This window comes from Myotis yumanensis, unplaced genomic scaffold (assembly GCF_028538775.1).
Source record: "Myotis yumanensis isolate MYYU_CA2020_CCGP unplaced genomic scaffold, mMyoYum1.0.hap1 SCAF_7, whole genome shotgun sequence".
NCBI classification, from domain to species: domain Eukaryota; kingdom Metazoa; phylum Chordata; class Mammalia; order Chiroptera; family Vespertilionidae; genus Myotis; species Myotis yumanensis.
In genome coordinates, this window is record NW_027223758.1 from 41,895,785 (window position 1) to 41,916,824 (window position 21,040).

Sequence of the window (21,040 nt, forward strand, 5' to 3'; positions counted from 1 at the left end):
TTGGATAGATTGTGCAATAGGCTTTGTGGATGGGCATGGGAATCTGGTAACCTTTTATACACAGTCTATCTGAACAGGCTGTCTTACAAATGAGCCTTCAGAATACCACCGAGGTGGGACTTCCTCCATGCCATTCATTTATGGCTTGGGCACCTTGTTTTATGACTTGATGAAGAATTAGAAAACTCAGTGGAAAAGAAAAGCACATGTCAGGTGCATAGAATCATCCCTGTTACTCAGCGACAATGCAAAACAGAGTCATAGTAACAGGAAGAGACACTGAAATCATGAGGATGCCTGTGGTCATTCAGCCTCACCTCTTCTGTGGTTGTGCTTTCTCTGTGTTGTACATTCTATCTCCGAATAATATTTCCAGTGTCATAAGCCACCTTAGTTAAATATTTAATTCTCCTGGACTCATAACTAGGGACCAAAATGTCATCCGTAGGTTTTATGAAAGTAATAAAATGCTTCAGAAAATACAGTTGCTCTGCTTGGGGCAATTAGTCACTCACCTGGTCACGTGTTTCCCTACAGAATGACGATGGCTGCTTATCTGTATGAAAGCTTGTTATTTGGAGGAAACGAAGATAAGACGTTTTTGCTGTATGTCTGAACCCCGTTTATAAAAACTATTTTTATGAAGTAACATTCTCTTTCCTGCTCCCTGCCCTTAACTTCAGAGAGAAGTAAATTTCCTGCAACAGGTGCTTGTAAATAGTTAAGTGCTCAATAAAGCCCCCCCCCCCCGTCCCTTTCATCTCCAAGCTATTGCCTACAGTTACATAAGAGAACCCTGTTCACGTCTTCCGAATATATAGCTCTATACCTTTGTGAGTTGGCTCAAATATAACTTGTAGGTTTGTTTTTCTCATGACAAGGTTTATTCATTTTAAAAATACAAAAGCCTAGGTTTCTAAACCTGTGATTTTAATTTGTCCTTTTTTCGTCTGTATTTTCTGAAGTTTCTACAAAAATTTATTTTCCAAACAAAAATAATGTTTCCGAAGGAAGAAAGCAGGTAAGCGAAAAGAAGTTATCCATTACCCAGAGGTAATCGCTATTGACTTCATCCTTTCTGGGTCTTTTTTTGTGCACATAATTGATATTTATTTCAAAATGAGATTATGTTGACTATGATAAGTTAACAGTTTTCAGTGGGAATAAACAGTACAAGTCTATTTTCAGCTCACTGTCTGGGCAAGGTCAAGTAGGTAATTGTGGAGGTAGCAGGTGGGGTGGGGGGATGCTCTGTTCCACTCACTCCTTTCCTGGAGTTTTCCCTCCTTGGCCTCCAGGATCTTCTTCATTGAGCTGGAGGATGGGGAGAGAATGAAAGATGGTGAGTGGGAGGGTCTATTGGCCTGGTCTGGAAAATGCCCAGATCATTTCTGTCCATGTCCTATTGGCCAGAACCTAGCCACATGACTGCAAGGAATGCTGGGAAATGTAGTCTAGTTGTGGGTTTAAATGGAAAAGGGAGACATCTTGTTGAACAACTTGCTGGTCTCTAAACTCATTTACAGAAAGCTTAGGAAACTTAACCATATAGTTTATTTCAAACATTTTTTTGTATGCTAAATCTAATCATATCTCTATCCTATGCAAAGCTAACCATCTCTTGCCAGATCTCCTTTTAATTGGTCATCCTCTTTTGTTTTTATTCCCTAAGAGTCCATTCTCCCAAAAAACCAAAGTGGTCTTTCAAAAACTTAAGTTGGAGAGAAACCAAGATGGCGGCATAGGTAAACACCGGAAATTGCTGCCTCATACAGCCACTTCAAAAATAGAACTAAAAGACAAAACGGACATCGTCCAGAACCACAAGAAGGCTGGCTGAGTGGAAATTCTACAACTAAAGGAAAGAGAAAAGTGTACTGAGACTCAGAGGAGGTGAGGAAGTAAAGTGCACAGGTACGGAGGCGCACGTGGAAAGGGCTGGCAACTGAGGACGCAGTTGTTTTTTTCAATCGGGAGGGAGACACAAGCTCCCGGCTGCTCTGAACTCCAGTTCTGGGCGAGTCTGTAGGGACCCAGACTCATATGGGGAGAAACTGGACTCTCTGGCATTAGTTGGAACTCGAGGGCGGCTTTCTCTCAGAGGTGCTTGCAGCGATTACCGGGACAGTGAGACCTGAGGCCTCTTAGGGCAGGGCTGAGGATCGGCCATAGCTGTTTGCTCTGCCCTGTTGATTCCCTGAGACCCCATCCCACCCAAGCTGTGCGCAGAGGCTTTTGCATATAAATGGCCTGGCCCTTTGCAATCTGAAATTACCTAACAAACTGCAGCTGGGACAGAGAGACCCAGAACAACCAAAGGAAGGTCCAAAGCCCCACAGAAGCTTGCATTGCTTCACAGCTGGGCCTCATCTAGGTACCTCCAAATCCCAAACAAAGAAGAGGAATCTGCAGATCTCTCCATAGTTCCTGCTGGGTAGCCTCAGGCAGAGGCTAAATTAGCACCTCCTTAGAGATCCAAGTGCCAGTGTACCCAGTGGTCGGAGTGGGACCATCCAGATTACAACTCCTCAGATCCATAAGGGACACACTCAGGGGGCAGACTCAGTGAGCACCAAAGCCCCACTGAAACAAGTCTTGCCCCAGAAGGGTGTCTCCAGCACAGAAGTTCTCCCACAGTAGACACAGCTGATTCTCACAGTCAATTGGCCTGGAGGTCAATTCCTCCCAGTGATACCTACAACAATCAAGGCTTAACTACAAAAAGACTGTGCACAAAGCCCACAAAGGGGTGCACCAAGAGTGTCCACCTCAGGTAATTGGGGAGGCTGAACCACTGGGCCCTATAGGACACCTAGCACAGAAAGCCACTCTATCAACACAGGGAAGCATAAAAAATGTGGAGACACAGAAACAGGTCCCAAATGACAGAAATAGAGGAAAGCAAACTATTGGATATAGAGTTCAAAACCACGGTTATAAGGTTTTTCAAGAATTTTCTAGAAACTGCCGATAAATTTAGTGAGACCCTCAAGAAATCTAGTGAGACCCTCGAGGTTATGAAAAAGGACCAACTAGAAATTAAGCATACACTGACTGAAATAAAGAATATTATACAGAGTTCCAACAGCAGACTAGAGGATCACAAGAATCAAGTCAAAGATTTGAAATACGAACAAGCAAAAAACACCCAACCGGAAAAACAAAAAGAAAAAAGAATCCAAAAATGTGAAGGTAGTGTAAGGAGCCTCTGGGACAATTTCAAGCGGACCAACATCCGAATTATGGGGGTGCCAGAAGAAGAGAGAGAGCAAGATATTGAAAACCTATTTGAAGAAATAATGACAGAAAACTTCCCCTACCTGGTGAAAGAAATAGACTTCCAAGTCCAGGAAGCACATAGAACCCCAAACAAAAGGAATCCAAAGAGGACCACACCAAGACACATCATAATTAAAATGCCAAGAGCAAAAGACAAAGAGAGAATCTTAAAAGCAGCAAGAGAAAGACAGTCAGTTACCTACAAGGGAGTACCCATACGGCTGTCGGCTGATTTCTCAACAGAAACTATGCAGGCCTGAAGGGATTGGCAAGAAATATTCAAAGTGATGAATAGCAAGAACCTACAACCAAGACTACTTTACCCAGCAAAGCTATAATTCAGAATTGAAGGTCAAATAAAGAGCTTCACAGATAAGAAAAAGCTAAAGGAGTTCATCACCATCAAACACCAGTATTATATGAAATGCTGAAAGGTATCCTTTAAGAAGAGGAAGAAGGAGAAAAAGGTAAAGATACAAATTATGAACAATAAATACACATCTATCAACAAGTGAATCTAAAAATCAAGTGAATAAATAATCTGATGAACAGAATAAACTGGTGAATATAATAGAATCAGGGGCATGGAAAGGGAGTGGTCTGACTATTCTCGGGGGGAAAGGGATGTGGGGGGTGCAGGAAGAGACTGGACAAAAATCGTACACCTATGGATGAGGACAGTGGGCGGGGAGGTAAGGGCAGAGGGTGGGGTGGGGACCAGGTGGAGGGGAGCTATGGGGGGAAAAAAGACGAACAACTGTAATAATTTGAACAATAAAGATTTAATTAAAAAAAAAAACTTAAGTCAAATTTTGTCAGTCCCCTGCTTGAAACTTTCCAAGGGGGCATTGGGGAGAGGGGATGTGTTGGAATAATGCCCACCCTCTATCAAGTGAGGCTGGCCTCGCATCTCTGGTCCCACTGTGCCATGCTGGCCTCCCCCTGTAGTGCCAGATTCCCCCTCCCCCCCCCAGGCCTTGGGACTTGCTGGTACCCCTGCATGACCTGCCCTCCCTCATGACCACCTTCTATCTCCTTCAGGTTTCAGCGCAACTGTCTCCTCTCCAAAGAGGCCTTTCCTGACCACCAGTTATAAATAGCCTCCCCCTGCCCTAACCGTTTGGCTCAGTGGATAGAGCGTCAGCCTGTGGACTGAAGGGTCCCAGGTTCGATTCTGGTCAAGGTCATGTACCTTGGTTGTGGGTACATCCCCAGTAGGGGGTGTGCAGGAGGCAGCTGATTGATGTTTCTCTCTCATCGATGTTTTTAACTCTCTATCCCTCTCCCTTCCTCTCTGTAAAAAATCAATAAAATATATTAAAACAAATAAATAGCCTTCCCCTTTCCCTCTACTTAGTTGCTTATATTTAACTGTCATCGTGTCATCAAAGCACTTACCAGCTTCAGAAATTACCCTGCTTGTTTGTTTGCATTGTGTATTTATATTCTGTTTGTCTGTCTTCTAGATTGTGGGTTCCTTGAGGCTGGAACTCCATCTTGCTCATATCCATACCCGCCAGGTCATGAGTCTGGCACACGATGGTGGGAACTTAGTAAATACTTGGGGAATGAATGAAGGTTGTTGCAGATTCACACATATTTCTAATGATTATACTATAGCCCATTGCACTGAATTGCTATAAACAATTAGCTGTCCACTTTTGAGGGATTTTTAGATTTCTTTCACTTACAAAAAAATGCTGTGGGGACTGTCCTTTTAGCTAGTTTTTTTTTTTTTTTTGGTTTGTGTTTCGTACGTATCTGTGCTTATTTCTTAGGATTGATTCCTAAGTGAGGATTTGTTTAATGAAAGGGTGTGTGTACAAAATGTTTAAGTGCTCAATAAAGCACTTAAAATTATTACCATTCTGTATTTCCATGTGCCCTGCAGATTCTTCTGACTTGTTTGCTGATACAGTTGAGAGCTCTTATATAATGCACTCTCAGTAACACTAGGATGTGGGATGGGTAGGGCAGGGTGTTTTCTCCATGTTATTGTATCCCCAGATCTTAGAACTGGTGCTCATGCTTACTAAATGAGTAAACCAGTTTCTGTAAAATGTTAATCATTCCTTTACTTACATTTATTTTTTTATTCATTTATTAATGTTTGCTGATTTTAAAATATATGCCTTTGGAAAGTAGCTCCATCCACCCAATAAAGAACGTTCACCGAACGTTAATGCGAACCTAAGACAACCAGGTATTAGCTGGGCTTATCCTATTCCTTCAAACCCAGACAAGGTTCAGTCAAGCCCCTACCCAGTTTTGTGTAAAGTATAGGGCACTGCCCAGGATTTCTGAGAATTCCAAGGGGTACTCGACAAAGAGATGGTTTCTTACCAGAATTCTTTTTTTTCTGCTGTGACTGGTGACTATATCTTGGTTTCCATCCTAAACCCAGTCCCTTCTTTGTCTCCCCCAAATTAGTTCCAAGTGCAAGGCTAGGTGTGGAAACTGCCCTGCTGCTCAGCCTGAGTCAGTTATCAGGAGTTACTGCTTAGCAGGGAGACAGAGACAATCCATTCCCTGTGCTCCATTTCTTCTTCTGAATGATTCCTCACTGCATCTCAAGCAAAGTCTTTAACCCCTTAGCTGGCAGACAAGGATTTCGTTTCAACCCATGGTTCTCAGTTTATATGCTGTGAACACTAATGGGCCGTAAACGTTTCCCAGGTGTGCTATGAACTCTACACGCATGTGTTGCCAAATTGGGATCTTTGTGTAAAAAAAATACTTTCACGGTGACATTCCGTAACTGAGTTGACCATGGGAGATGCCTGCTGTGAGAGGCAGAACAGAGCCAGATATTACCCTAAATAACATCTGTGCTGAGAAGGAATCCTTGACAAGGGCCCATGAGGTGAGTGTGTAAGAGAAAGGCCAGGGCAGTCAGTCCGGCAGTTACAGGGACAAAGGGAGGAGCACAGGACCCGGGGCTTTGGTAAACACTTGGGGACACTCTGGTGTGTAGTAGTTATTCCTGACTTGTCTTAATCCTTTCGTGAAGGCTGCCAAACGCATTCCATCCTGAGAGTGCAGGCCTCGTTCTCAAGTGATCGTAAGCACACATGGGTTGAGAAGCTTCTCTGAACCACACTGGTGCCCTGCTGTGTCTGTGTGAGCAGCCTTGTGTCAGGCTGGATGGTAGGAGAGTGGTTGAATGGCAGGAAGGATCCTGGAACGTAAGTGATACTGCGCTGGGTCTGATGGCGCGTATGCCTGTTAGATCCACTGGCTGATTGACAAAGCTTCAGCCTCCTGGTCTCTTCATGTTTTATTTCTCCTTGCTTTTGTCCCCTTTCACATGACATGATCTACACAATCATTTAGGTTTTCTTTTCCTGCCTAGGTGTTTACTAAACATGGGGTAGATGAATTTCATAGTACTTCTCTCTTCCTCCTTAGTGCTTGTGTCCCGAAGGGCTTCATCTCTGGCCATCCCCCGCCCCCCCCCCCCCCCCCCCCCCCCACACACACACACACACACTCACTCTTTTTTGACAACTTTCCACTGACTTCTAGTTGTAACTACCAACTCTACATGAATAACGCCCAGGTCTATCCCATACTAGACATCTCTCCCATTTATGAATTTAGTCATTTATTTTTTTACAACTGGTTGTTTCATAAGCTCCTTGAATTCACCTTAACCCTCTATTTTATTTTATTTTTTTATTTTTATTTTTTAAATATATTTTATTGATTTTTTACAGAGAGGAAGGGAGAGAGATAGAGAGTTAGAAACATCGATGAGAGAGAAACATCGACCAGCTGCCTCCTGCACATCTGCTTGGAAACTGTTGGAATGAATGCATGAATAAGCAGATGAATGAATGAATGATTTCTGAGATGATTTGGGAAGATTTCCATTTAGGATGGTCTTTTTACTGGAACTGAGGAATTATGTTTGCTTGCCAGCACTGACATTTTGAAATCATAATGTTGAAGAACTATCTTACCACGTGAAATTCCTTTCTATCTCAGGCCACTCATACAAATACATACACCCCAAAGGAAGAATTATTTACTAAATTTATGCTATCTTGTTTCATTTGGGCATTTATCTAGGTCGTTTCATGTGTGTGGTTGTATTCTTGGCACAGCTGGGAAATTCTTCCTATCAGTGCAAAAATAATTGATCTGCATGACCTAGTTTGAATCAAACTTGTGCTCACTTCATCTGGATGCTCTGAATTTCTAGGGTCATTAGAATTTTGAACTGGAATGTAGCTTTTTGAACTTCCGTGTAGGGAGCAGTGGCCTATGCTTGAATTGGTTTGCTCTGTATTTCAGTTCTGGCCTGAAGAGGAATCAATTGACTTTGCACATTGGGTGAGAGTGCGATCCATTGAAGTCCATTATTTTAATGTTTTTTTTTTCCCCCCTCCAACAGGGAGAATCGCGTGTTCTGAGAGTGAAAGTTGTTTCTGGAATTGATCTCGCCAAAAAAGACATCTTTGGAGCCAGGTATGTTGCCTTTATTTTGTAGTCTTTTTTGGCTTGCTAACCGTTAGCACTGTTTTGGTTCAGCAGCAGGATTGTCTGGAGGCCTTCATCAAACAGAGATTGCTGGGTCCCCCTGCAAATTCTGATCGAGTTGGTGATGCTGAAGCGCTGGCCCAGGGACCACAATGTGCACCAGGGCCTAGACCTTGTACTACAACAGTGGTCAGCAGGCTAGTCCTTCCTATGGGTTGACTTCATGAGGAAATTGATTCTGATGTTTCTGGTTTTTTGCAGTGGAAAAATACAGTTTGGGAATAAGTCTGTGCTTATCTTAATATATTACTTTTTTAAAAAAAATATTCCTAGTTTAGGGAAGAATGCAAGTGTCATTTTGTTCCTAAGAAACCTGCATAATTCCTTGGCATAGACAGTCTGAATGAAGAGATTTTGTAATTTGGAGGCATTTGGTGACTTCTAGCAAGGAAACAGCCGATCTTTCTGGTGTCTCAGCTTTTTTTATTTAGAGTTTTGCACCCGGTATTCATGTGGGATCTTTTTGTTCCTGTTGGCCCTCTGCAGTGTGCTGCGTTACATGTTAAACTGGTAGCAGAGTGAGGTTAGAGCCACTGGGGACAGGATTGGAACTAGATTTTGAAGAACAAAGACCTTTTGAACTTCAGACACAGAGGAGACATCAAGTCCCAGTCCAGCTTTCCTGTCCTATGGTTGACAAAGCTTAACCCTTTGTATGCCATAAGCATCTACAGACGCAAGTGGCGGATTTTTTAAATTAAATTCAAAATATTGTGGTGTGTGGGGATGGTTTCCATTTTGGATGCATGGCAGTTAACTGGTTAAGTCCAGAGAGGTTTACTGCTTGCCCGGGGAACATAAGCTGGCAGTGCTAGAACAGTGACTTGCCCCTGCCCTGGCATAACTTGTGGGGTTTCACCACGAGCAGGGTGGCTGCTCTGCAGTCCCCTCATTACAGCACTGGATCATCTGCGAGTCCCCTGCACTGTCCCCTGTAGTGACCCTCTGGTTTGGGGGCCTCAGCCTGACACAAAAGGCCTCCCTCCTTTTCCTGCCCCTGCACTGAAAGCTCACCGTTCTCTAAATCTGCCATGTCGCCTTTGCTTATGTTTTCCCCTCGGCATGGAGTCTCCTCACATCCTTTCTGTCACGACTCACTCCTGGGCCAGTGCAGATGGCAGGCAGCACCCCTCCTGAGCTCCCCACCGCCTGCCCCCATCAAATCCAGCCCGAGAGGACAAAACAACTCTAGTCCTTGGGCTGTGGTGGCTCTGTGAGCTTCCTTCTCCTCCCTCCAGCCCCGCCTTAGCAGAGTTGGTTGGCTCAGAGGCTACAGCCCTTCTTCTTCCTGTCAGTAAGCCCAGAGATCTTGGCACCTGGCAGTTTCCCTATAAATGGACTTGAATTCAATAAGTAGAATCTAATTAGGGGAGGCTGTGGCACAGGGTTGCCAGCCAAGGAAAGGCCACTCTTCCTAATTCTCACGGAGGTGCCATTAGCTTATCAGGCATCTCCCTCACCCACACCCTGCCATCCTGGGCTCCCTTTAATTCTCACAACAGCTCCCTGAGACCAGGGAAAAGGCCTGCCTAGGACATAAAAGGTGAGCGCAGGAAAGGGAGGTGTTGGCAAGAGCAAAGGCTGGTGTCAGAAAAGGATTCAGGGAGTCGGTAGAATGGCAGGTGCGGGTGATCTCCAATGGATGCTGATGTCTGTGCAAAATTACAACGTCAAACCCCACAGAAGGAACACGCTCTCTTGTGATGGTGCAGTCAGAAACTTCTCCATGGGGTGCCTGAGGCCTGGCTGTGGCTGCAATGGAAGGTCAAGACCCCTGGTCAGCCCAGCTGTCATTGCACACAGGAGAAGTGAGGCCTTGGTCAGGAACCTCACCAGCAGTTATAGTCAGGGTCAGCAGGACATCTGGATTTATAGGGTAACCTTTTAGACACGTTCTGTTGTGGCAGGGATGAGTCCTGGCCACAAAGAGGTGTACAGTTTGGGATAAGTAGATCATGCTTTCTTTCTTCTTAAAATTTTTAAATTATAGTTGACATACAATATTATATTAGTTTCAGATGTACAACATTGTGATTAGACACTTACGTAACTTAGGAAGTGTTCACTCCAGTAAGTCTAGTGTCCATCTGACACCATACATAATTATTACAGTATTATTGACTATATTCCCTGCACTCTACTTTACACCCCTGTGACTATGTTGTGACTACCAATTTGTGTGTTTAATACCTTTTCCACCCAGCTCTCCAACCCACCTCCCATCTGGTAACCATTAGTTTTTCTGTATCTATGAGTTATTTTTTTTTTTAGATTCTACATATAAGTGAAATCATATGGTATTTGTCTTTCTCTGTGTGACTTAGCATAATACTCTAGGTTCATCCATGTTGTTGCAGATGGCAAGATTTCATTCCTTTGTGATGGCTGAATAATATTCCATTGTGTATATGTACCATATCTTTTTTATCCATTCATCTAACGATAAATAACTTAGGTTGCTTCCATATGTTGGCTATCGTAAATAATGCTGTAATGAACATGGAGGTGCATACAGGGTGTCTCAAAAATGTATACACACTTTAATAGCTGATAGCTTAGTTTTGAAAATGAAATGTATTTTAATAAACACTGCCTTTATTCAAAGTATGTGAATACATTTTTGGGGACATTCTGTATATCTTTTCAAATTAGTGTTTTGGATTTTTCAGATAAATACCCAGAAGTGGAATTGCTGGGACATAAGGTAATTCAATTTTTTAAAAAAATATATATTTTATTGAGTTTTCACAGAGAGGAAGGAAGAGGGATAGAGAGTTAGAAACATCGATGAGAGAGAAACATTGATCAGCTGCCTCCTGCACACTCCCTACTGGGGATGTGCCTGCAACCAAGGTACATGCCCTTGACCGGAATTGAACCTGGGACCCTTGAGTCCGCAGGCCGACGCTCTATCCACTGAGCCAAGCCGGTTAGGGAGGTAATTCTATTTTTAATGTCTTGAGGACCCTCTATCTATTTTCGTTAGAGTATGCTTTCTTAAAATGAGGTGCGAGGAAGGAGGGGCTCATGTTTATTGAATGCCTCGATGTGCCCACCACGGTTTGAGCTATTTACACAGGAGCTCATTTGATTCTCCCAACTGTTTTATGCAGCAGGTACTATTGTTCTCCCCACTTTGCCCATAAGGAAACAGGGATATAAAAGATTAGCTAAGTTGTAAAGGCTATACCTCTAGTAAGTTATAGAGCTGTGAATTGAGCGAGGTATTAGTACAAGTTATTTTGAGGCTGTTTGGAGTGCTTCCGGGATAGCTGGCACAGTGGGGAATGTGACAGTGTCACTGATACCGCCCAAGCTCTGTGAGGAGGGTACTCACCTCCCTTTACTAGGTGACAATATTGAGGTTCAGAAGGATTGTCATCAGCCCAAGAAGAAACAGCTCTATACTGAGTGCTGGAACCGAAAGATCCAGATTTATCAGTGTTCTTTCCAGTGGTAGGTTAATACTGTTCTTGAATGACAAAAGTCCAGCTGTGGATGGGCTGTTGGTCTAGATCAGCAGTCGCCAACCTTTAGGACCTCACGGACCACCAGTGGTCCACGGACCACCGGTTGGCGACTGCTGGTCTAGGTGACTGTGCGGGTCCTTCTAAAACCTGAGATTTGATGACTGTTTTACTTTTTTAAAGCAGATTTAAAGAACTGGCCAGTGTATTTGATGGCAGCTGACCAAGTTCTTAGAATTGTATGATCAGGCATTAGATTTAGAATAGATGTACTTTGCTAAATAAGATTAAAATTTTTTTTGAAAAAAGCTTAGAATATCTGTTTGAGTTTCAAGCTTTATTCTTTTTCAGTTATGCTTGTATCTCAAGACATTTAACCTTGTGCCTAAACAGTTAACTGAATAGGGTCATTTTAATACAAGTTCTTGCCTCCCCCTCGCCCGCCCCCCCCCCCCTCCTATTTTCCTCAATTATGAGCAGCCTTCATTTAGGTGACTTAGAATGAATGCATTTGCGACAGTTAAACTGCTCTTTCACATTGAGCAAGGCTGGCTACGACTCACCAACTCTAGAATTTCATGCAGAAGTTTCCAGGGCGCTCACTTCACAGTTGCTTCTTTATTTTGTATGTTGGGTTTTCAGCATCAAATTATACCTGGTTGGGTTGCTATCATTTTTTCTTTTGGCAGCTGGTGATTTGAAATTTAAAACACACTCGGCCTCAAGGGCATTGGAGGGACGAGGCAAGAAGTCCCTCTGTAGTGAGCGATGGAGGCTGATGGAGGCTGCACGCCGCGTGGCCATGGCTCCGTGGCACCAGCTCGGCTCATCTAGATTTCAGTTGTTAACATTTTGCTGCATTTGCTTCATCTTTTTTTTCATGCTGAAGTATTCAAAAATGAATTACAGACATTATGACATTTAGCCCCTAAATACTCAGCCTGCATCTCTAAAAAAACAAGAACGTATTCCTATGTAACCACAATACAATTTTCGCTAAATGATCAGTAATGGCGTAATGGACTCTCTTACCCAGCCCATTATCTGAGTTTCCCCAGCTGCCCCTAGAATGCCTTTTACAATTGGGCTGTTTACATGTGAATTCAATTGAGAATCTTGCATTGCATTTAGTTGGTAGGTCTCTTAAGACCCTGTTAATCTAGAGCAGTTGTCTCCCCCTGTTACATGATGTTGAACTGTCAGTAGGTTGTCTCACTCATCACATCTGATTTGTTTCCTGTGGTTTCATGTAATGTGCTCTTGTTTCTCCTGGGGTTCCTGTATATTACAAGTTGGATCTGAAGCCTTGACCAAATTCAGTTTAAACACTGGGGACAGGAATGGGGATGCTGTCTGCTCAGGAGAGGGACACAGTATCTGGTTGCCCCTTAATCTGTGGTGCTGAACTTGATCCCTGGGGTAATGTGGGGTCCATCTGTTCCCTTCACTGTTAAGTTATATCCACCCCCTCCCCCAGCAAGAAGTGGGTGAGGTGATGTTTTGGTTATCCATTATACACATGGAAATTTTAAATATTAATTTACTTTTTCTCCCAAAGGATTAGAAGTTGTGGCTTTTCCCCTCACCCTTTTTGAAAACATTACACGGAATAAATCTCCTTTAACTAATAGAGAACCCTTGAGACTTGAGAGTCCCCTCACTAATTTGGGAGCACTTCTAAGACACTCTGAGGCCAGAGTTGGAAAACTGTGGGTCCCCAGGAACTAGACTGAGCCAACAGGTGTTTATTTGGCCCATGGAACACTAAAAAAGAGAGAAATCCTGAGCCAACATGTAGGAGATTTCATATGAAATATCCAGATTCCCAGGTTTCTGGAAAATCTCAGCAATGTAGACACACTGGGCCTGCATCCTTGCAAGGTCACGTGGCTGGAGAGGTCTGCTGGATATGCCTTTTCTATGGAGCTGGAGACCCCACACCTCCTGGGTCCATGTGGCTGCCTCCCCAACTGACGTGGCCCTGAGGGGGAGGGGCGGGCATTTGGTTTTGACCCCTGCACTGGGTGGCCTTTGGCTTGCAGAGCTGCTCTCTGCCCGCCTTCCCCATAGCACCCTCTCCCACTTAGGCTGGGCCGAGCACCTTCCCTTCTGCTGGGACAGTGTTCATGCTCTGCAGGCTCCTTGCAAATCTATGGAGGCTTAATTGAACAGCCCTAGCTACCCAGGGTGTTGTAAGAATCACATCTACACTAATGGCCTGGGAGCCCAGAAGTACTTGTCTTCCAATCCCTGCACCGAGGAGCACATGCAATTACTCCTGAGAGAGAGCCCCAGAGAACCTAACTCTCAGACTATTCTGATTGTACTCCTCCCCTCCCCAAAACCCTGAAATGATGTTAAAGAATATTAACCCTCTCCTCCCAAATGAAAACCTCTTCTACTTCTGTAACAACCACACACATCTTACATATTTGTGTTTACCTCCTGATTTTTGAATGTTTGGATGCATGCAACATCCTGTTAAAATGTCAGTCCTAGAGGGCACACCATTTGGGCCACCATGTTTCCCAGAGGGCAGTGGGTTAGTGCCGAGGGCCAGCATGTGTGCATCAGGCCCCACGGCCTGCTGAGCATAGCCAGTGCCATAATGATGGATATTTAGAAAACGATTGTGAACCAACAAAAAGGCTAATCGAGAATGCAGGGAATATCTGGTCCAGGGGTGGGCAAACTTTTTGACTCAAGGGCCACAATGGGTTCTTAAACTGAACCGGAGGGCCGGAACAAAAGCATGGATGGAGTGTTTGTGTGAACTAATATAAATTCAAAGTAAACATCATTACATAAAAGGGTATGGTCTTTTTTTTTTTAGTTTTATTCATTTCAAGCGGGCCGGATCCGGCCTGCGGGCCGTAGTTTGCTCACGGCTGATCTGGTCAGTTTCCAAATATTCTCTTATAAATTGGTCTTTGCAGTTTTGGTAAATGAAGGGGTGAGGTAGACAGGCCGCATTGCCATACCGTTCGTTCCCTGATGTCGTGTGAACCAGAATCCCTCATTGAGAATCTGCTCCTTTGCCTTGACTCTGATGCATGGATACGTAGATATCACCACGGAGCCTTGGTTCTGCCAGAGGTTTGACAGAGAGCGGAGGAGCATTGTAGGCCTTCTTGCCCTCGTTCTTATCCATCTACATGGATGCTCTGGTCACTGTGTCTGTAGGACCGAGAATCTGATGTGTCAGGAAGATGAGGATGGCTCCACACATGGTGGATGCTTGATAAATTTTACCCCTCTGGTCAGAGTGGAGCCTGGGAAAATGGAAAAATTAGAAAGCAGCAGAAGAGCTGTGGGTACTTCCAGTTGCCAGTGGTGGCAGAAATCCCAAGACACCTCTGGGCATTGGTGAACTTTGGGTCTCCTGCCTGGCATTGGTGGGTCCTGGGCCCCCAGCCCTTTCCTCTGTCTCCCCCTGCTGCCTGCTGCTCCTTGCTCCTTCCTGTCCTTCATTCCTTAGCTGCAGGTCTCTATCCGTCCTCCACCCCTCACCCAGTATCTTTACTCTGGCTTTATCTGCAAGCAGTCTATATTTGTCCCACTGTTTTCCTTTTTGGGGGAGATAGGAAAGAGTCTAAAGAAGGGAATGTTGCCAGTGTGAGATGAGCCAGAAATGAAAACATCTCTGAATGTATAAGATAATGAAGAAAATCTGTTTTACAAAAATTGAGCTAAAAACCAAGCCTTCAGAGACGAGGCTGGTAGGTACTACCAGGCGGTCTGGCGTTCTGATGGCGGAGGACTGCTGTCGTTTCATCACCAGAGGAGTGAAGGAGACGCTTCTCTCTCTCCGCTAATGGTTCCCTGAGGTTTAGGGCAAGGGTAGCTCGCCAACCATTCTCAGCGGTTGGGCCTCCGGGAGGCCTTGAGAATGATGCTCTCCGGGCTCAGTATGCATCTGCATCAATAAAAATGCCCTTACTGAAGGTGAAAATATTCTCCTACCTGGAAATAATGCTTTGGAAAACACACAGCCCAGAATCCAGTTTGGGCTCCTATGTCCGGAAGCCCCAAATATTGTATTTCTCAGACACATAGCTCCTATGTGATGTTATTTCATGTTCTAAGAAACACTGTCAAAGATTTCCTAAAATTATTTCTACTTCATGTTTATATTTGGGGGCGGGACCTGGAAAATGAGGTCTTTAAGACTGCTGATAGGATTAACCAAGCTGGCAGGTTTGAAACGGTAAATACAACCTTTCTCAAGTGCTGCGGGGATTCATCTAAATCGGGGCCAGCAGACTTGCTCTGTAAAGGGCCAGAGAAGAAATAGCTGAGGCTTTGCAGGACTTACAGGCTCTGAGATAGTGCAAGAGCAGCCAGGACGGTATATAAACAGAGTGTGGCTGTTAGTGGCCCATGGGCCATTGTGTGCCACCCTCAAGGGTGTGAGCTACTGATTCTCTGCAACATACATATTTGGATCTGGGAGTGCCAGTATCATTTGGTCAGGATTTCCAGATTAAACTATTTCATTGAGCTGCTGGTTGGTCAGTGACAGACAGGAATTCAGCCAGTACTGACTTTTTAGGGGAGGGAGGAGAGGGTTCCTAGATATTACAATACCTCTTTATGTTTTTCTTTTCTCTTCAAGGGCAGCATGCTTACAATATACCAAAGCTTATGACACTTTTTTTTACAGATGCACTGTGTATTGTAAAGTCTACAAATAAATAAACTGTAAATGTTTCGTCTTATAGAAAATGATTCTCACTGCTTCACATAGGTACACATGAATCAATAAAATTGAATTTGTAGGCATACGAGCAGATGCAGACAGTACTTTAAATTGGTGCATTACAATTAAAATATTGCCTGTTTTCTCTACTGACTATTTCTTAGGCTACGACGTTAGTGCAAGTCATGTTTAATAAGGAATCTGCAATGTGTAACTTTCTCAGTGAACTACTCAAAGGACTGGTGCCCTGGCTGGTGTGGCTCAGTTGGTGGGAACATCAGTCTATGCACCGAAGGGTTGTGGGTTCGATTTCAAGTCAGGGCGCTACCTGGGTTGCTGGTTCAATCCCCAGCCCCAGTCATAGCGCCTGCTGGAGGAGGCCCACCAATGTTTGTCTTTCTCTCACACATGGATGTTTCTCTCTCCCTCCCTTTCTCCCCTTTCCCTCTCTCTAAAAATCAATGAAAATGTCCTCTGATAAGGATAAAAAAAAGAGGACTGGCATTCCTACTGTATTATACTAACACAAGTGATGTAAAATATGCCTGCCTCAAAATGAGTGTGCTCCCCTTCCTTCTGGCACAGAGAGGAATGGGTGGCAGACATGCTTCAAGGGCTGTTAGCATTTCTGTCCTTCATTGTTGTAGGTCCATTATTTGCTTCCCTCGTTGAAGAACTGATTACTGTTTTGAGTCACGGTTATGTTTAGATGCTTGAAATTGGGCATTCATGGTGGGAAAGAAGAGATGCATTTGAAAGATTTATTTCAAGTTTGGGGGTAACTTGTTGAAAAATAAAAATGGATGAATCTTATAACTTTAGTTTCTTTCCTTTTTGCTAGCAAGAAAATACTATTGGTTGTATATTGCGCTCTCTCTCTCTCTCACTCTCTCTCTCGTCCTGACTTGAGAGTTCTTTGCCACCATTGCCTTTAATTTTGTCCAAGTGATTTTACATGTTATCTGGACAGCCTGGACAGTAAAAGAGAAATGTTCAAATTCCTTTCTTCCAGAGTGGGTTACTGGCTGGCTCCCTGTAGTGTGATTTCATTTTCTCCGTGTTATTAAAAAAATTGTCAAACCACTGTGGCCTGGAAATGAGGTTTGAATGACTAGTGAGACCACACAACTCAGGATCTTCGTTGGCCCTTCCACAGTTTCTTAGCCTGGATGTCAAAGTATTTGAAACTGTTCTTTCTCTGGAATTATCTGTTTCAGCTGGTGGCTCCACTGTCTATCCAGGCGTCCCAGCTAGGAATCCAAGCATTGTCCTTGTTCCTCTCATACCTCCGCCCACACCTGTTCTCAGTGTCTCTATAGAGGAATTCCCAAATGCTGTTCACATCTGCCCTCTCCTCCCGGGCCCTCCGCATATAAACATACAGAATTCTCTCAAACATAGGCTATATTCTGTTACTGTTCAGCCATCACTCACTGCCTCAGATCAAGGTCCTGGCTCCTTAACGCGAGTGTCCTCCTGTGCATCTCTTGGGCATGGCGTCCTCCATGCTCAGCCCTGTATACCCTCAGAGGTTACGCTCTTCCTCCTCTGGGCCTTTGCTGGTCCCCAGAACGACCACCAGCTCCCCTTCTGCACAACTGAGTTGTTTTCATTTGTGAGATCTCCTGAGGCAGGTTTCCCTGCCTCTGCACCCACCTTGTCCAGGTGTGGGGGACTGGCTTTGTTTGCTCACCCTGTGCATCTGTCCGAGGTTGCTCATGCATGGTATGGTGTTCGGATTTTCCTCTGCTAGATCTTCAGCCTTGTGCCCCACTGTCATTTCACATTGGCCCAGGGCCACCCAATCCGTGACTGTTTTTACCCTGCCCACCCCTTTTAAATGCATAATCCCGTGGCTCTTGGCACCCTCCCTGCCACTTGGCTGAATTTATTTTCCCTGCTTTTGTACTCTACCAGTGATTTATGAATGCCCATATTTTCTTACCCTCTCATTTTATTATTATTTATTTTATTGTTCTGTATGTATCTTTATGACCCTCATTTTTTACAATATGTAGGTTATAAATTTTAATAATATAAAAATTCTCTACTAGCACATACCACATTATTTCTTGCTCCTTCCAACTTCCATCTTACCACAACATCTTTAACTTCAGGGGATGCCTCACCCTTAACCACTCTGTTCATGTAAGTTCACTGGAGGGGAGGAATTCCAAAGCATCCTAACAAGAAGGCTCCAGGAGTGGCTCCACTGAGGTGTATTCGGGGGCGTTATAGCTCCCTCTGGTGGTCAGATCATCAGATGCGTTTTTGTTCTGAATTGTAAAAATAATATTCAAATTTAATAATCCTTTAAGTTCTTTTTAAAGAATAAATTAAAAAAATTTAAAATTAAATTATGTTTGTTTTGGCAGATGCTTAAATCCTTCCCAAATAGTGACAGTTATGCAGAGGAAAGAGTGCTTTTACTTTAAGCAGTTCCTACTTTTTGCAGAGTTGGTTTTAAAGTAGACTGTACTAAAGAACTCATACAACTCAACACCAAACAAAAAACCCAACTAAAAACTGGGCAGATGATTTGAACAGACATTTCTCCCGAGAAGATGTACAAATGGCCAACAGACATATGAAAAGATGCTCAACTTCACTTGGTATGTTTTTTTTTTTCTTCCTGTTTGATACATTAGGACTTATTCTCAGGGCTGTTAGGACTGTTCTTATGAGATAATGTGTCCTTGTGACACCCTCTGATAATGCCAAAACACTGCATAAATACAGGGTCTATTTTTTCTTTCATTAGGGAAATGCATATAAAAACTACAATGAGCCTGGCCTGTGTGGTTCAGTGGTTGAGTGTCAACCCATGAACCAAGAGGTTCCTGGGTTTGATTCCTGGTTAGGGCACTTGCCCGGTTTATAGGCTTGATGCCCAGTAAGAGGTGTGCAGGAAGCAGCCGGTTGATGTTTCTCAACAATGTTTCCATTTCTCTCTCTCTCCCTTCCTTTCTTTTTAAAAAATAAATAAAAACATTAAAAAAAATACTACAATGAAATACCACCTCAGACCTGTTAGAATGGCTTTTACTAACAAGACAAGTAAAAAGTGTTGGGGAGGTTGTAGAGAAAAAGGAACCCTCATTCACTACTGGAGGGAATCTAAACTGGTACAGCCACTATGGAAAACAGCATGGAGGTTCTTCAAAAAATTAAGAATAAAGTTACCATATGACTCAGCAATTCTGGGTATCTACCTGAAAAATCTGAAAACATTTATTTGCAAAGATATATGCATCCCTATGTTCATTGAAGCATTATTCACAATGGCCAATACAGGGAAACAACCCAACTGTCCTTTGACAGATGATTGGATAAAGATGATGTGGTACCTATATACAATGGAATACTACTCAGCAATAAGAAAAGATGAAATACTACCACTTGTGACAACATGGATGGATCTTGAGAATATTAAGTGAAATAAGTCAGAAAAAACTAAGAACCATATGATTTCACTCATATGTGGGATATAAAATTGAAACTCATAGACACAGACAACAGTATGGTGGTTACCAGAGGGAAGGAGGGTGGGGGGGGGTAGTCAAAGGTAAAGGGGGCCAAATATATGGTGACGAAAAATGATTTCACTTTGGGTGATGGGCACACCATGCAATATACAGATCATATATCAAAGGAATGTATATCTGAAACCTACATAGTATTATTAACCAATGTCACCCCAATAAACTTAATTAAAAGGTAAAATAAATAATGAATAAAAATAAAGTAGATAATACATAGCATACATGTATTTCCCCCTTTCAGTTCCATTTCTTTGCCCAATAATTTTCTAAACTTGTAGAGTCATCAAAATAAAATTCCATGGACTACAAAGGAATCATTAACTGATGTTGGGAATAAATGGAATTCTTTATTTCCAGTGTGGTCCCACAGACAAAATGAACAGTAGTACACTTTTAGTTTCACATTTTTTAAAAATATTTTTTTATTGATTTCAGAGAGAACAAGGGTCAGGGAGAGAGAGATATAAACATCAATGATGAGAGAGAATCATTGATTAGCTGCCTCCTGCACTCCCCCCTACACTGGGGATCGAGCCCGAAACCCAGGCATGTGCCCTGACTGGGAATCAAACCGGTGACCTCCTGGTTCATAGGTCAGTGCTCAACCACTGAGCCAAATCCACCAGGTTGGTTTCACATTATATATATATATATATATATATCTCAGACAGGAAGGGAGAAGGAGAGAGAGATAGAAACATCAATGATGAAAGAGAATCATTGATTGGCTGCCTCCTGCATGCCTCACACTGGGGACCGAGCCCACAACACGGGCATGTGCCCTGACCCGGAATCAAACCGGTGACCTCTTGTTTCCTGGGTCGAAGCTCAACCACTGGGCCACACCCGGCTGGGCTAGTTTCACATTTTTATGGATCAGAACTTTAACACTCTTTAAGTCTTCTTTAAGAGAGGAATTTCCAGACTGATATTCCTCATATAGAAAAACAAATATTATAAACAGTTGCCTATATCCATGCAAATTATGGGAAACAGGTGTGGATTGTCTCAAACATATTTGTATTTGGCTTTGGAATTTAAAAAAACAACACTTTACATATGGTTCTCTCTGAGGTTGTGGGAGTTCTGAGTACTGCAAGAGAAGTAAATGAAGCAGTCTTGACATGAAAAACAGACTCAGAAAAGATGAGAGTTTTGAATTTTTTTCCTGTCATCTTTTCCCTGTAGCTAAATTTGTAATGATGCATGCAGACAGCATTACTTTTTAGATTGATGATAGAGACCCTTGAAGTACAATAGCAGCCACAATTCAAAATTTTATTTAAGATTTTATTAAAAATATTTTTAAGGCAATATTGGCTACTTTTCTCTCAGGTGTGCTCGAGGTTTTTTTGGATAAAATTCCACTGGGGACAGGGGAAGGAGCCACGAGTCTTTGTGGGTAGTTTGCCTTGGTGGGTATATTATATCAAAGGACTTACTTAAACAGAGGAGGGGGAGATTCAAACGCCCACGGAGGAAAATGGCATGGGTCCCTTACCAACTCATTT

General features: G+C 43.2%; 1 protein-coding gene across 7 annotated transcripts in view; it reads left to right on the forward strand.

Annotated features, from left to right (window-relative positions):
* The window catches only part of NEDD4L (NEDD4 like E3 ubiquitin protein ligase), a 302,096-nt gene that overhangs the window by 93,493 nt on the left and 187,563 nt on the right, over positions 1-21,040 (forward strand). For all 7 annotated transcript variants that reach the window (XM_070420371.1, XM_070420364.1, XM_070420365.1 and 4 more), the window contains exon 2: positions 7,676-7,749. In XM_070420371.1, coding sequence (XP_070276472.1) covers positions 7,676-7,749 — 74 coding nt within the window. The remainder of the gene's footprint in view (positions 1-7,675; positions 7,750-21,040) is intronic.